We start from the raw sequence: 17,243 nt of genomic DNA on the forward strand, positions 1-17,243 counted from the left end.
GCTACAGCGAAGGCTCGGTCCCCTCTGCTCTTACGCTGAGGCCTGGGATGGTCTAGAAGATGGTGTTCCGCGGACCTCAGAGCTCGGACAGGAGTGTGCAGGGAAATCAACTCTGACAAATAAGGAGGAGCTAATCCATTTAGACATTTAAAAGCAAACAAGAGGATTTTAAAATGTATTCTAAATTCAACAGGTAGCCAATGAAGAGATGCCAGCACAGGAGTGATGTGATCATATCGTGATGCTCCTGAGAGCAGTCGTGCAGCTGCATTTTGTACCATCTGAAGGCGCTGAATCGAGGACTGGCTCGGGCCAAAATAAAGTGAATTACAGTTGTCCAGGCGACTGGTCACAAGGGCAAGGACGACCATTTCGAATTGGTGGTGCAACTAGCTTTGATAATTATTAATCATTATCGATAGCCAAACTACTAAAACCCAACATAGTATGTGCCCTTTGCCCAAACTCACTACATAAATGGTACCACGTGATCCTTATGAGGAAAGAAATCCCTACACCTTGTAGAGTCACCAGCTCACTTCAAACACGCGGGAGAAAACTGGAGTACCCAGCGAAAAAATGCACCTACATACAGGAAGACTACGCAAACTCTAATCACAAATGAGTGAACACATAAATTAAGACACAAATTTGACAACGGCCAAGGAAAGAGGCCTTAACGAGAAACATCATGTGCTCAAATAAAGTTTTTGAAGGATTATCGGAGACTTTAAGTACAAAACACTGATAAGCCGAAAAAGCTTGATCAAATCTGCGGACTTTTGGATAAATGATTGCAGTTACATTGGCTCGTCTCTAGACAGAGTTCAGTCTGGTTTCTGGGACTGAAACAGGCTGTGACGGTGTTTTGTGATGTGATTGGGAATTTCTGGGAGTCTCTATGACAGACTGGACATGTTCCAAACTTTTGGCATATCGGGAGCCTTTACAGCACATTAATGGAACAAGAACAGGTCGAAGAAACGTCCAAGGGCAGGCGGCTAATTCATCATTAAACATTAAACCAAGTTTAATGTTTCTGGCATTGAGTTAGATGAACAGTTGATGGAAATAGCCGTGGTAAAAGCTGATGTTATGCATGTGGAAGCTTGTGAATGTGGCTGAAGCAGACCAAATCAGCCCACTGAGGGCTGAGGCGAGTATAAACAGGATGCCTTTTAAAGGATCCTGACATCTGACTAAAAAAATCCATCTGAGACGATCACATGAAACCCCACGCACATATTTGGGAATAAACAGGAAGTCTAAACGTATAAATGTAGCTCGAGGTGGAGCGGTGGAAACGAGGTTGAGTCTGAATGACACTCACCGTTCCGGAGTTCAGGTACTTCTTCTTCTTCTTCCCTTTCTTCTTCGGATTTAACACCTGTGGACAAATCTCAACTTAAATGGGCTTGTTGCTTCAGTTATGCATTATGTGTGTCCTAGTTACGCCTTTATTTAAAAGATCAGTATGTAATGTGAACACAGCCTAAGGACACATGCTGATTTGGATTAAGACTGACTCTGACAACACTTCTCGAGCCTCCCTTCCCTTCAGAAATGTACGATATGTGGTTTTCTGTAAAAGTAGCAGGTCAGAAAACTGTTTAAAGCAGCAAACATACAGTCAAATGAGTGAAAATATGATAAAAAATGATAAAGAACAACTTTGTGAATGAACAAAGATTCTTGGAAAAACACTTTCTGCTGGTCCCAAATAAAACCACAGGACCTGAGAGACCAGACTCAAAGGAAAGAGAAGAATCAGTGTCGCATTCCTGCAGGGTTTTCTGTGCTGAACAGAAGCAGAAGAAGTATTTTGCATTGATTTATTGATGACTACTAAATCAATAAAAACTTTCCAGAGAAACATGTGGGACTTCCCAACATAGAAGTGAAACTCCAGAGGATGGAATCAGTTCACCTCGAGGAAAGATCCAGAAAACACTGATCCAAACAGGAGCACATGTTCACACCGTGGTCTGAATTCAATGTGGAGCTGACGAACATGCTGTACGTAGGTCTGTGTTTCATCAACATCATTAAAACCAGAGCTTCCACTTTCAAAGTAAAAGCCTCCAGCTGTCAGTCATTACTGATGAACGAGTGCGTGTGCATGTCTCACCTCATAGATGTGGAACTGTGACTGACTCCTGCACATTTCTCTGTAACTGGTGCTGAATTGTCCGATGAAGTCGTGGCTGGAAGAACAAACAGTGTTAGCTTCTCCTGCATCACGGAGAAGAAAGTGAGCAGGTCCAGTCCAGTCACAGCCTGTGTGACAGGAACAGACGTTCATGTTCTTCCTCACAAACTGTCCGTGAAGTGAACAAGAAGGGGGCAGAAGACCCGACCATCAGCCATGTGAATTAAAGTCTCTGATAGTTTGTGCTCCATCAGAGGACCGAGTGGAATCCCAAAAGTCTTCCCAGAGCTGCACGTTAATGGAATTCATTATGAGAAATTCTCTGTCAGACCTTCTTAGTTCTTAAAATCTTTTTGAATTGCCTCTATTTCCTTTCGCTCATTTATTTTTCTCACAGGTTTGACTTTATGACATACCATCTTTAACGTTGTCTTTTTGGGTCAGATTCTGATTTGCCGTAATGCTTCAACATGTATCATGACTTTCACCAGCAACACATCAAACTCCACGCTATCGGTTGGTGCTTGTGGGGTTCAGAGCTCCGCCCATCAGCTGCCTGGAGGACGTCAACGCACAGAAGACGCTCATTTGACTCATCACGTTGTCACATGATTTCACTGATGCTCTTATTCTGCAGTCAACACACAGGTCATCACATGGGAGACAGCAGGGCTCGGCTGGTAGATCGGAAGGTTGCAGGTTTGATTCCCATCTCTGTCTGTTACTATCTCTGTCTGTTACTATTTAAAAGAAGACCTGCATTGCTCTTCAGCATGTAGGCAGACAGAGATGGCAGTAGGCAGACAGTGTCTTGCCTTGGGCAAGGCACTGAACCCCAGAGTGAGTGGTTGGTGGGGCAAGTTCTATTTACAGGTTTTTGGTATTTGGAGAACACACACACACACACACACACGCGCACACACACACACACAGTTTCATTAGTGTGAGCAGTTTATCATGTTTCCTACAGGATCTCACTAAATCAGGCCCAAGTATCTCTTCAGTGCCGAGCATCACAATGTGCAGTGTAAAACACATTTTCACTTTACTATTTAAAAGAAGACCTGCATTGCTCTCTCACCCTCCGTCTCTGTCCCAGTCGTAGACCTCCACCTTGATGCTCCTGGAGAAAGAAAAAGAGGATGAATGGATGAAGGAGGGGAAAAAAGCACTGTAGATTTACTGTAGATTGAGAGTTCTACTTTAAAGAATGGCCATCAGATCCTCTTCAGGAGTCATTTGAAGTTCATTATTAGAATATTGTGCTATAAAGTGCTGAGTGGATCTCAGGGCTTTTGGAAGATCAAAGTTTTCTGTTTGACTTTCATGTGGACTTTTACACGGATGTTGTACAAAATTTGTGACATGTCACTGTAAATATACATTTTAACATTTGCTGTAAATTAAATTTGCTGTCTAATATAGCTGGGATGACAGCCAATGCATGTACGCCTCATTGACTGTCCTCTGGTTTTCAGTTTTCTCCAGTTGCCAACACACTAAAGTGACAGGCACAAAACAATTATTTAAAATGACACACAGCAAAACTTCTTCTTATGTCTCCAAAACTAGATACACATTTTTGGCTTTACACATATTTTGACATTTAAAATAGCACTTTATTAAATTCACTAAACATGGTTCTCTGCACAAGACAGCAATCTGACATTTGAACTCACATCTTTGCCATTTCAAAACGCTGACATTTAAAATGACACGACACGAGCTAAACAGACTATATAAGTCAGTGCGTGGACAACTTGTCCACAGGATTCTGGACAACCCGTCCACAGGGTTCTGGACAACTTGTCCACAGGATACTGGACAACTCGTCCATGGTATTTTTTTCAGTATTATTGATTTGAAGGATTGGATTAAGTAGAGTATTTAACACATTTGGAATGATTACTAACTGTATCTGACACAAAAACATAAGATATATTAATATATTTGACACAATAATAAAGTTAAAACGTTACTTCATAGATGACGGCGGTGATGCGTTCAGGTGTTAGTTAATGTGTCGGAAGCTGCTTTCTGACACGTGAACGAGCTGCGGGGCTCCTACAGTAGTGACATTACATGTTTTTTCAGCATTATTGCTTCTTTTGATGGCTTATTAAAGGTTTTTGTCATGTTTTTCCTCCTCTGATCTGCCGTAAGATCTATTTTGGGCGCCGCCATCTTGAATGTTTTGCGCTCTCCCGTTGGACCAGTAGCTTACATGTGACTAAAACGCAGCGCCCATAACCACAATATCATTACGCCAGTAACAATAGTGCCGACTTTAAACACTGGTTTTAAAAAAAACTGCGGGATTACAAGTGGAGAAGTTTTGACATGGAGCTCAGGACTAATATATCTTTGTAACAGTGGAAAGACGTTGTCGTGTCTCGATGTCGGAACGGGAGGACGCCGCTTCCAGCTGACTGCTTTGAGTGAAGCGTCATGTGCAGCACGTAACAGCGTCTTCCGATAGCGACTTTAAATGAGAAACGTGATTAAGATTTGACTGATAAAGTCATTAGCATGTGAAGCAGACAGCTGTGCTGAAGTTTCTGTGGCGGGCGTCATGTTCATAAAGAAGACCACTCATTGTGAGATAAAAAGCCATATGATATCAAACTAAATATATATGCACATATACTAGATATATGAAACACATCAATTAGAAATAATATGTAAAACTACAATGTGCAGGATTTATTTTCTCCCAAAAAGTCTGAAATCTCATCCATGGATGAGTTGTTGTCCCTCTGTGGACGAGTCGTCCGGGGTAGCAGTTCTATGGATGCAGTTTTTTTGTTCTTCATTTGTATTTATTGTGTTTCTTGCAGAGGGAGAAAGCACATTAAGACTATTTGCTTGTATATACTATATGTATATTTATTACTTACACTCTTGTCTTCATATCGACTCTCTCCCCTGTCTCAGTTTATACTAAGGTGACAACTGATAAGTGACAATTGGACAGGAAAGGAAGGAGTCCAATATCATGGACATTGTCTGTATTCAGCCTGGTTCTATAGGAATTCTCATCTTCTGCATGAACGGCATAAGCTTCTTCTTATCAGCGCTGCAGAGTGAGGCAGGCTGGGCAGACCCCGATGGAGCAGCAGGTACTGACACTTTCCACGGAAGGTTTGATGTTGGTTATTTGTTTTGTGTTAGGCTGAGGTTGCAGACTGTTTGTTTGTTTGTTTTCTTTTTTTTTTGTCTTCATGTTTGTTCGTTATGAGTGTGACCCTGGGATTTTAATGCAGACCAAGTATTATATTAACTCATTGGCTGCCAGCTATTTCCAGAGCAGAGAGCCCAAACACTGCCAGCTGTTCTAAAGCATTTTGACCGATATTTCAAGACCCACAGAATACTGTGCTCTATGACCATGTAAACACGGAAAGTACCAAGAGAAATAGTAAACTCTCTTCTTTCATCAGGAAAAAAACAGGTTTCTTTCTACCCTTTTCCGTTCTTTAGAAAACGACAGAAGAACATAAGCTGGTTTTGCCAAAAACACCAGTTTTTGACCAAAACACTGAGAAAACGAGCTTTTTATGAAAAGAAACATGTAAAGCAGAACAGTGACTTTGACGTTAATATTATTTGCTTTAGTGATACCTCAAACATCTGAACAGTGTTTTCCTTCTATAAAACAACAAAAACAACACTGAGGAAGGACTTTTGATATTGTGTAAACAATTTATTTACAAATAACTGTACTGTACTTTCAACACTTGACAAAAAATAAAAATGTTGTACAGTACGTTTGTATGATGTGCGTGCGTGTGTGTGTGTGTGTGTGTGTGTGTGTGTGTGTGTGTGTGTGTGTGTGTGTGTGTGTGTGTGTGTGTGTGTGTGTGTGTGTGTTTTCACCACTACACACAAAACGGCTGTGAAAAACTGCACAAACTGACCAAACTATACAATACGCAAACAATACAAAATGTACAAACTGAACAAAGTAACTTGATTTGAAACCGGCAAGAAAGCTTGTGGAAGCAGAAGAGTAAAAATGGAAATAAGACACGTTGTCTTCACTGTTCACTCAAACCATCAAGACTCTTCAGCTCAGGTAAGAAGAAATTCAAATCTTATTTACTTTTCATTTTCAATCAGTTCATTCAGTTTGATTTTGGAGGCATTCTTTATCCACGAAGTTCAGTTCAAATAAGCTGTATGTTAACACATTTCATATTGTTCTTCATTGGAAATGTTTTGAAAGTTTGACAACAGAATTGATCCTAAAACCGAGTCTGTCTGGGATTTGATGTTAATCACATTATTCCTGGGTAGTGGGTTTGTGTTCTGTCTGTGCCGCTGAAGGCGGCTGTAAGATGCTGGTGTGTTGCTACTGTACCTGTCATAGTCTCCGTTACACAGCGCCCGGACGGGGATCTTGAAGGCCTGCCACACGGGGTCCAGAGTGTTCTTCACCACCTCTGTTTTGTGGCAGATTGTGTACCTGAGACAGAACACATTCACCCCCGGTGAATAACCAGGCATGCACGTGTCTCTCATTTACAGTAAGTGAAAACCCATTCTTTTCTTAATGCACTGTCTTTGTTAGAGCAGCCTGCTGCTGTTAAAGCCTGCAGCAGAACATTTATGCTGCATCAGTAAATACTCGGCTGCACTAAGAGAGAATGTGTGAAGTGGCTTGAATAAAAGCATCTGCAGGGCAAAGAAAGTGCAATCTCCACACACAGACTACACTTAACTCCATCTTATCCATCCTTTCTCCCTTTATCTTCTCCCTGTCAGCTCCGTAGTGTGATTGTCTGTGCTCATCCCCACAGTGCTCGGTCTCTCAGAGGATGGAAGGCATACAGAGCCTTATGTAACGTCATATAGGCGGTTCAGCTCTTATATCTGCTCTCTGGGACTTTCTGGAGCATGAAAGATCCGGCTAACACTCCATATGCTGCTTTCATGTGTTGCTGAGTGTGACATCAAGACAGGTGCGTTGGTTAATTCAACAAATTGATGTCCCGGTGTACGACGTGTCAGCCTGTCAACTTACGATCCGTCTTCATTACTGCGGTAAAAGACAAGGAAGGGATCGGATTTTCCAAAAAAGTCTTTCTTGTCCAGCTTGTTGCCACAGAACTGGAGCAGCACCGACTCCTGAGTAGCAGAAGAAACACAACATGAATGAAAGCAGCAAGCGGCGTTGAATGGGTCCTCACACACACACACACACACACACACACACACACACACACACACACACACACACACACACACACACACACACACACACACACACACACACACACACACTGTGGAATGTGCTGCAGGCAGAGGTCTGGCGCACGTCAGAGTACGATGGAAATGTGGGCAAACAATCTGACATGAAAGTGCAAAAAATGGCAAATTTCTGACACGCTGTCGGCAGAGATTCCCTGCTCCTCTCCTTACTCCTCTCTCTGCTCCTCTCCCTGCTCCCTCTCCCTGCTCCTCTCTCTGCTCCTCTCCTTGTTCCCTTTCCCTGCTCCCTCTCCCTGCTCCTCTCTCTGCTCCTCTCTCTGCTCCTCTCTCTGCTCCTCTCCTTGCTCCCTCTCCCTGCTCCCTGCTCCCTCTCCCTGCTCCCTCTCCCTGCTCCTCTCCTTGCTCCCTCTCCCTGCTCCCTGCTCCCTCTCTCTGCTCCCTCTCCCTGCTCCCTCTCCCTGCTCCTCTCCTTGCTCCCTCTCCCTGCTCCCTCTCCCTGCTCCCTGCTCCCTCTCCCTGCTCCCTCTCCCTGCTCCTCTCCTTGCTCCCTCTCCCTGCTCCCTCTCCCTGCTCCCTGCTCCCTCTCCCTGCTCCCTCTCCCTGCTCCCTCTCCCTGCTCCTCTCCTTGCTCCCTCTCCCTGCTCCCTCTCCCTGCTCCCTGCTCCCTCTCCCTGCTCCCTCTCCCTGCTCCTCTCCTTGCTCCCTCTCCCTGCTCCCTCTCCCTGCTCCCTCTCCCTGCTCCCTGCTCCCTCTCCCTGCTCCCTCTCCCTGCTCCCTGCTCCCTCTCCCTGCTCCCTGCTCCCTGCTCCCTGCTCCCTGCTCCCTGCTCCCTGCTCCCTCTCCCTGCTCCCTGCTCCCTGCTCCCTGCTCCCTGCTCCCTGCTCCCTCTCCCTGCTCCCTCTCTCTGCTCCTCTCTCTGCTCCTCTCCCTGCTCCCTGCTCCCTGCTCCCTGCTCCCTGCTCCCTCTCCCTGCTCCCTCTCTCTGCTCCTTGGGTGTTAGTTTACACTACAGCGGTGCACCGAGCCACCGGAAACCCAACTTTTTCAGAACGGCTTCCAAGATGGAGCTTTTAGACCAGTGATCATATATGGACTCTCGTGCTGCGTGTGTGCTCCTTAGCGTGTATGCTAATTAGCACACATGCTAATTAGCACACATGGTAAATATTGGCATTATGATTAAGAGTCATATGGTTGTGAAGATGGCCGGGCGATGACGTATCAACTTTGAGGTCAATCTGACCACGTTCAGTCTGTTCCAGGTTCCATCGCGTTCTGAACCATTGTCACGCCTTCAAATGGCGTCACGGCTGAGAGTCATCACATGGTTAATGACTCCTTTCAAACAGTGTCATGGTGGATGAGCGGTCATACTGGTGCTGTCACGATACCAACATTTTGGTACCGATACCGATACCGCCACGTATTTCGATACTTTTTGATACTTAAAAAGAGAACACAAAAAATGTCATTATTGATTTTATTTTTTCCTGAAAATCTTAGAACTATCTGCATCGGTCAATAAAACACCACAAAGACAAGCTTTCTCTGGAACAGACAACATAAATTAAATAAAATACAATTCAAAAAACGAACATCTTATTATTGCACTCAACAATTTTAGAACGGGCAGTACTGTGAAGAAACAAAAATGATTAATTTCGAGGTGAACAATGAGAACACATAAAAATAACACTGAGAACTGTCAGGAGCGGTGGAGTGAAGGATTCAAGCACCGACAGAACCAGGAAGGGTGATAAAGAAAATGATTTATTGAAAGTTTTTCTCCAGCGGAGCGACAATCCTCAGCGAGTGGCGGAGGAGGAGTGGAGGTGGGTGTCATGGAGAGGCGATCCTCCCAGCAGGACCGAGCGGCGCCCAGCGGGACTGGAGAGAACCAAACGAGGTGAGAACACTCAGTTGATTCCGAACCTGAAGCAAAGAACTTAATCAAGACGCTCGAGGGGCCGATTCCAGGTGCCGCAGGGGAAACGAGACAATCTGGCGATGAGAGCCTGGGACCCCGGTCCTGAAGGCTTCAATCAGCGGCTTCAGGTGTGCATCCTGCTCCACGACCCCTCCCCCTCACCTACTTAGGTGGCTGATTCTGGTGTTGAGTCTCTCAGGCTTTTTGTCTTGTTGAGATTCTTGGCCAAGAAAACAAGAATATCGAGGCGTTCCTAACTCAATCTAGAACGTCTTGGACTAAAGATATTTCCAGATGTGCTAAAGACATGTTCTGGTGTCCAGCTTGATACTGGAATGCACTTATATTGTGTTGCAAACTGTGCACAGGTGGGCAGATCAGCCTCCTGTTGCCCCACCAGGCCCGGGGGTCCTGTGCAGCACTTATCTCTCTCAACTGTTCATAGTCAGTCATCTCAGTGTTTAGTTTTTCTAGTGTGGATGAATCTTGTCTTGTTAAGCTGTCAACCCCCCCCCCCCCCCCCCCCCCCCCCCCCCCTCTTTTCGGAGATGATTGTGCAGAGCAAGCTTTTTAGATCACTTCTTTCTTTCTTTTTTGCTCCAGTACCTGCTGGTTGGTGCTCTGAGTCCGAGGCTGCATCTTCTCGTTGTTCTGCTTTCTGCTGCCCTTGAAGCACAACTCTGTGAGCTTTGAGGAGCAGTTCCCCTTTAAATTCCTCTTCCATTGTAACAAATGTGCTTTCAAATCTTGGGTCTTGGTAGGTGGAGATGTTCAGTTCCATTTTAATATTGTGGTCATCATATCTTTTTTCACGTCACCTTCCTCATCTTTCACGGGCTTTAATTTTCCACAGGAGTGGCAGGACTGATGAGAGACTTGTTTCTTTCTCTCCACTAAGGGCATCTATGAAATTGCTGAGTGGAGCCAGGACATCCCTCACTGTTTCCAAAGTTGTCATGTCTGTGTCTTTGGGCATCAGGTACCATTTCTTTCTGCCATCATCCAGAACAGCACAGACTGTTTGCTGCCGCTCACAAAAGCGTTCCACCATATCATAGGTAGATCCGTGTAGGCTCATCATGAATCATGAATTTCTGTTTGTCCTTCAGCTGTCTTGACATTTTATTTGATCTTGTGAAGCCTGACGCTGTCTTACGTAACAGGGACAGACAGTTTGCCACACGATCAATTTCTATGGCTTTCTTGGACAAAATACATATTGTGGCCAAAACAGGGAATCCAGAGGTCGTTGGAAAATGCCTTGTGCTTGTTAGTAGCATTGTCTGTTGTAATTCCAGACTTTTTTTTTTCTTCATATCAATGCCCCAGGAGTCCATGATGACAGCTTCCAGTGCTTCTTTCAGAGTGTGTGCTGTGTGGTCAGACTGCAATGCACCAGGACTGCATCTCCCACGACGCTGTAATGAACTGCAGAGTTACAGCCATGTATGAAGTCGCAGCTCCGCTTGTCCAGATGTCTGTAGTGCAGGAGAAAATGAGTTGTCTGCCAGCTGTGCCCTAATTATTGACCTTGTTCCTTCATATATTTTGAGAATTTCTGTGTAGATGAAGAAATTCCTTGAGGGAAGGTCATAATGTTTGCCCAGCTGCTGAACAAGGTTTCTGAACCCAGCCTTTTCAACTGCATATACTGGCACTTGATCAATGCAGATGAATTCTGCAACTGCTCCGTTGAGCCTTTTAGCATCTTTAGAGTCTCTGGGGTGTTTTGCATGCTGCACAAAAACAGCTTGAAGGAGAGGTTGCCTCTGAGTGGGGGCACTGGGTGGCAGAGATGGGAAACTTGGACTCGACTCGGACTTGAGTCCTGATTTTACGACTTTTTGACTCGACTTGACAAAATCAGAAAAGACTCGGACTTGCTTGGACTCTAGGCTCAGTGACTCTAGACTTGGACTTGACTCGACCCCTTTGACTGGACGAGTCATATTGAGCCACACACTATTAATTGGCTGTTGAACACGTGTGGTGTGCCACACCCCCTCCAGCGTTGTACACTCAAAACCTTGAATACAAGGATCATTTAGGTTTTCCAAGTGTATATTTGTCCGGTCACGGAACTGCAGTGACTTTTGCTATTTGTCCGGCAAACGCTCTGATTTGGTCGAGCGTGATGACATCATCAGGTCGTCAACTTCACCGGCTCATTTGCATAGATGGTGTTTCGCATTGAGATACTTTTTCTTCTTTTTCAGAATTAAAGACTCATTTAATAAGCGCCCAGAGGGTTGTCAAACCCTCCCCCCATCTCGGAACATGGGGTCACTTTGCAGGACGGCTGGGGCCCCAGCGGGTTTCTGGAAGCTCACCAACCGGGGCACTCCCCTCGAAACACCGAGGTGCGTGAAACTCCCGCTGCCGCCGGCCGACCGCCAACCGCCAACCTAGGAGGTCGGAGGTTGGTCGGCGGGGAGCCACAAACCTTGACATGAAACCCATAAGCTAGCAGAATGAGTTGTCTTTAGAAAGTTTCTTTGCAAAGGAGAAAAGGCCCAGTGAAGAGACAGAAGAATAACATACAAATAAGTAGAAAGACATACAAGTACACTGTGGATTCAAGTTTATTATTCTATTTACAAAATACCACAGTTTTTGTGTTGGCTGTATCATTTTATTGTGTTGTCTTTATCTGCCACTCTTTAAAGCCTCTCCGTGAAACTTTTGTCTGATATCATACTTGTCCATGGCGCAAAAAATGTTGTGGGCCGCTGCTCTAGATGACCACCATTTTAACTTGATAAATATTTTACATGTACATGCCTGAAATGTAATATTTTTGTATGTGTTTTGAATATTGCCCAGTTTTTTCAAGTTTCCTGCGTCCCTTACAATGTCCCAGTTTGTTTTAGAAAGACGCTTATTGATGAAGACCTTGGTCCCTTTCAACGTCCTTCCCTGTTTCAGAACCGTAGTCTTGTGCTTTGTGTTTATGAACTGCAGGATGTGATAGCCAGGCGTGTTGCAGGTTCTACAAGGCAGAGGGTGGCGTGCTTTGATAGAGTTTCCTTCCATCTACCCTTTGAGTGGAGGAAAGCAGCCACTTGCTGCTCTGCTGCTCCATCGTCATGTAAACCAGACTCGCCCCCCACTGTCAACCGTCACCACCCGGACCTGCAAGCCGGGTTTGATGCGGAGCCCAGTAATCAGGTCCTGAATCCAGGAGTAGTGCTCAGCTCTACCAAGTCCACCAGACGCTGGTCCTTTTCGGCATTCTGGAGAGCCTTGTTAGAGCCCGATATGTCACAACCACCCAAAATGTAACAACCCGAATTGGTATAAAATACAATGTAATAAAACCCAAAATGTAATAACTGGCTGATAATGTAACAAAATTGCTGAGCCTGAAATGTAGTTTAAAAAAATTTTACTAAACCCAAAATCTGGGTTCAATCAATCAATCAAAACCTGATCAATAATGTAAAAAGATTTGATAAGAATTTGAATGTGGTCCGTTTAATGCTTATACATTATTTTGTACTGATGATTGGACTAATAGATTACAGATAGCCCCAGAATCCCATTTCACCAAGAGATACGAAAATCAACACACATATGTAACAGGCCAAGACAAACAAACAAAAGTCTCTTATGGCCACACGGGAAAGTCAACAGGAAGGCAGATATTTTGAAGATTATGGCACATTTTGGTGAATATTTGCCCAATTTTAAAACATTTCTAGAACAAACTTGTCCCAGGGAGAAACTCTAGTTTACTTCATAGTGGGCTCTTCAGAGAGAGAGAGAGAGAGAGAGAGAGAGAGAGAGAGCGATAGATAGATAGATAGATAGATAGATAGATAGATAGATAGATAGATAGATAGATAGAAAGAAAGAAAGAAAGAAAGAAAGAACAAAAGAACGAAAGAAAGAAAGAAAGAAAAGGGTTTGAAGAACAAAAGTTATGAAACATCTTGTAAAACGTTTGAGGGTGTGGTCACAACCGAGCCATGAAGTTTGATGTTTCGCCATGAAACAGGAAGTGCAGTGTAAATCGGCTGAACATGGTTAGATTGACCTCAAACTTGATACACTGCATTATAGCCCAGCCATCATCACAACCATATAATGACTCTTATTCATAACACCATTTGAGGGCGTGGCTCTGACAACCTTTGCCATGGTACAGGAAGTACAATGGAAATAGACTGAACATGATCAGATTGACCTCAAACTTCATACGCCGCATCAAATTGTGGCCCCTTATCACAGCTAACATTCACATTAGTGCTAATTAGCATACAGGCAAATGTTAGCATCTGCATTATTTAGCATACATGATAATTAGCATATTAGCCCATGTGGAGGATACAAGAGGTTGAGGGAGGTCTGGGCTTCTTTGCACTGAAGAATAGAATAGAATGTCTTCATTGTAACACAGGTACACTAACTAAACCCCATGAGGACTGACGGACGGACGGACGGATGGATGGATGGATGGACGGACGGATGGATGGATGGATGGATGGATGGATGGATGGATGGATGGATGGATGAGCAATCTGATGAAGTCAGTGAGCTGATGAGCAGGTTAGAAGTATGTGACAGTGGGAGGTAGACATCAGAGATCTTCACATCCTCTCACCCGGCAGTTGCTCAGCTCTTCTGCTCTCACTATGATGGTTCCACATTTCCTCCCAGGAATCCCACTGGAGGACAAATAGAAGAGACTGTTTCAGAGTTCACGTTGCACTTTGACACATCTGATTGAAATGGTTACTTCTCTCTCGTCTTTATTTAACATTTGTTCACTACACATCATAACCTCAGGCCAGTTGAAGTATTTATGGCGGCAGTAAACTTTGAGAATTAAAAGTGTCAGCCAAACACGGGAAATAAGAAACTATAAAACATATAATGTGTGAATCCACTTTGTCTTCATTTTGGTTTCTTTTCTATAGGCAGCTCAGTTGGTCCAATAAATAACCATCAATGCCAATTAAAGGCTTCAGTAAAGAAACAAAATAATGTCACCACAGTGACATTTCATCTGCTGTTTGCTTCCATCATGTTTATGTGAAGTGTAACACAGCCAATAAAGTCAAAGGAAACTAACCACTAAAAATAGAGCAAATGAATGCCACAGGCCCTCGGGTCTGCTTCACAACCATGAAGGACAAAGATAATCTCATTTATCTAAGTACTGTCCAGTCGCTGCACCTCCACCTGAGACAGGCCACCAGGCTTTGAAGAAGCATTCAGTGAAATGAGGAGACTGAAGGAGAGAGCAGTGTGTGTGTGTGTGTGTGTGTGTGTGTGTGTGTGTGTGTGTGTGTGTGTGTGTGTACAGTCACAGAGGAGCCATGCCTCCCTCAAGGGTTGAGAGCTCCCTGAGAGGCTGTTGAGTGGAACGACAGCGAGTCTGCAAGCGTCACACCACTCTGCAAATATCATGAAATTTGCTTTTGTGATTCTTTTCAAGTTCAAAAGCCTCCATGTCATTTTCTGAACAGCCATGCATTTGAAGAATTTACACTCAAATTTCGCATCAAACTGACATTAGGAGTGGCATAACAATGGTACAGATATCTTAAAAAAAAATGTGTTGATATCTGATTTCTTCACAAGCATGTCTTCAGATTTGTGTCCAATGTGACGGGTCACTGTAACACTGCTGGGTTTGGCAGTGATGTCAAGTAATTCATTCTATTATTGAATTTAGAATGCAATTAAATCACAGAAGAGTCTATCTAAAGTGACCTGTGTCGTGTCGGTAAACAGTTGTTTAGCTGCTGTCGCAATGCTCTGCTCATGAGTCACCTGCTACCATGAGCATTGGTCAAATCAATGTGAATTCTTACTATTTCACTATTCACACTCCTGGCTATTGGAGGAGCATTATCCCTTAACTCACTCAGTCCTCACAGAAATATGAAATATGTCGGACTGACGGCAGCATCACTATTACCCTGTATCCACAGTGCCTATGATTAGCATTAGCATTAGCATGAGCGTGTTTAAATGGTGACTCTCTAAGATCTGTCCTCGTCTGTCTGCATGTTGGTAACATATTTCTCAGCGAACATCCAGATTGTAAAGCGTCTTCCTCTAAGATCCACATTATAAAAGATCTTCTCTCTCTGACTGAGGATATGATTTACGTTTGATGAATATGCACAGCAGGAAATCTATAGTCAGGGGTGCAACTACCGATATAATATCCCTTTTTTGCGCCACTGGCTATGGCTACTTCTTTATGTAAATACTTTAAATGACTGAAACTGAATAATAACTCCACTGCTCTTAAAGAAGCCATTAGCTATCCTGCTTGCCTTACTTTCAGTCCTTTGCAGCGCATTGCTCACTGCAATTTTGCATCGTCTTTACCCACCAAACAACCAATGTGATTTATACGTCGGTTTTGGGCATAAATCTGGTCAAACGGTCAGAGCCACAATTTAGACCAATTATCGTAGTTGAAATTTGGTTGTTTTTTTGGATCATCCAGTGTCATCCAACTTTAGCCCAATTATAGTCGTTAAAAATGAGTTTGTTATTGGATTGTCCAACGTGGTCCAAAGTGAGCCCAGACAGAGTCATTGAAATTGGGGAGTTATTGGACCGTCCAACCTAATTTCTACGACTATTTTTGGCTAAAAGCATGCATTTGAGGGTAACTGTGACCCTAAATTGCCCCTCGGTGTGTGTGTGTGTGTGTGTGTGTGTGTGTGTGTGTGTGTGTGTGTGTGTGTGTGTGTGTGTGTGTGTGTGTGTGTGTGTGTGTGTGTGTGTGTGTGTGTGTGTGTGTGTCCTGTGATAGACTGGTGACCTGTCCAGGTGATCCTGCCCTCACCCTTCCTACACTGGGATTGGCTCCAGCACCCTGTGACCCTGAACCGGATAAGTAGTGTGGAATTTGGATATATGAAAAATATGTTTGACTTTTCTACCAGAAAGAGGCGTCTATTCAATGAGCTAAAAGAAACGGCTTTTCACCTTTCACTTTCCTAACAAATTTTGACGTAGTTTAGATTTTCGTCGTCTTTTAAACCTTTACATTTTTTCGCTGACTGGGCTGTGGTGAATGCTCTCCGTGTCAGTCTCAGGCAAAAATAACACAATGCTGCATGATGCATTCATTGTGGCGTTGTGCCAGAGTCAGTCCACTAACTCAGACGGTAGGGACGGACACATATTCACATATTGAGGATTCTCAGATATGATTTGATTTATTTTGCTTTATTTGTATCATCCCTTGTTACTTTACTGAGCAAAACTCTACTGGAAGCAGTTAAAAACACACTCGAGCACACGTCCACTCCCCCTCACCAGCCTCAACTCAACTCAGAAATAATGGAGGACTTCTAAAAATATCTCTGGATATCTTAAAAAAAAAAAAAAAGAAAGAATAAAATACACAGGTACACACACAGAAAAACACAGACGCACTAACAAGCATGGATCTAATGTAACTGAATGACTGCAGGCGCAGGCCATTACATCACCCAGCAACACACACACACACACACACACACACACACACACACACACACACACACACACACACACACACACACACACACAGGGTTATTCTGCTTCATGAGGACAAGACACAGACTGACATTAATCCGCTGCAGTGTTACTCTAACTACCACCTGACCAACACTGACAGTTCACCACTTTGCAATAACAACAGACTGACGGTTCAAACTTGTCATCACTTTATGATCTATTGACAGCTTGGTTGATGTGGTACCGGTACAGAAATAAGTGAGGAGGAGTGAAGGACGTGAGGATGACGGTCGGATGGCTCATGGCCGACTGCCTCAGGACGCAGATACAAACTGCAAACTGCTCTGCTCACACAGCTGGAGGTGGGAAAGCTGCTCTGCTACACTGCTTGTGTATATAAATCTAATCAAGAGGCCTGATTGCATCTATTGTGACACCATAAATGAAGGTAAGCTGAAGGTAGAGAGGATCCAGACCAGTGACGTG

General features: G+C 44.0%; 1 protein-coding gene across 1 annotated transcript in view; it reads right to left on the bottom strand.

Annotated features, from left to right (window-relative positions):
* LOC308136162 (copine-8-like) overlaps positions 1-17,243 on the bottom strand; it is a gene marked incomplete at its 3' end in the record, with an annotated part of 197,687 nt that overhangs the window by 31,938 nt on the left and 148,506 nt on the right. Inside the window, exons 7-12 of the mRNA XM_080504398.1 lie at positions 13,891-13,954; positions 7,173-7,276; positions 6,510-6,614; positions 3,231-3,272; positions 2,129-2,204; positions 1,331-1,387 (exon numbers count right to left, since the gene is read on the bottom strand). Of these exons, the coding sequence (XP_080360524.1) occupies positions 1,331-1,387; positions 2,129-2,204; positions 3,231-3,272; positions 6,510-6,614; positions 7,173-7,276; positions 13,891-13,954 (448 nt within the window). The remainder of the gene's footprint in view (positions 1-1,330; positions 1,388-2,128; positions 2,205-3,230; positions 3,273-6,509; positions 6,615-7,172; positions 7,277-13,890; positions 13,955-17,243) is intronic.

The sequence above is a fragment of the Blennius ocellaris genome (genome assembly GCF_963422515.1).
Source record: "Blennius ocellaris genome assembly, chromosome: 11".
Taxonomy (NCBI): Eukaryota; Metazoa; Chordata; class Actinopteri; order Blenniiformes; family Blenniidae; genus Blennius; species Blennius ocellaris.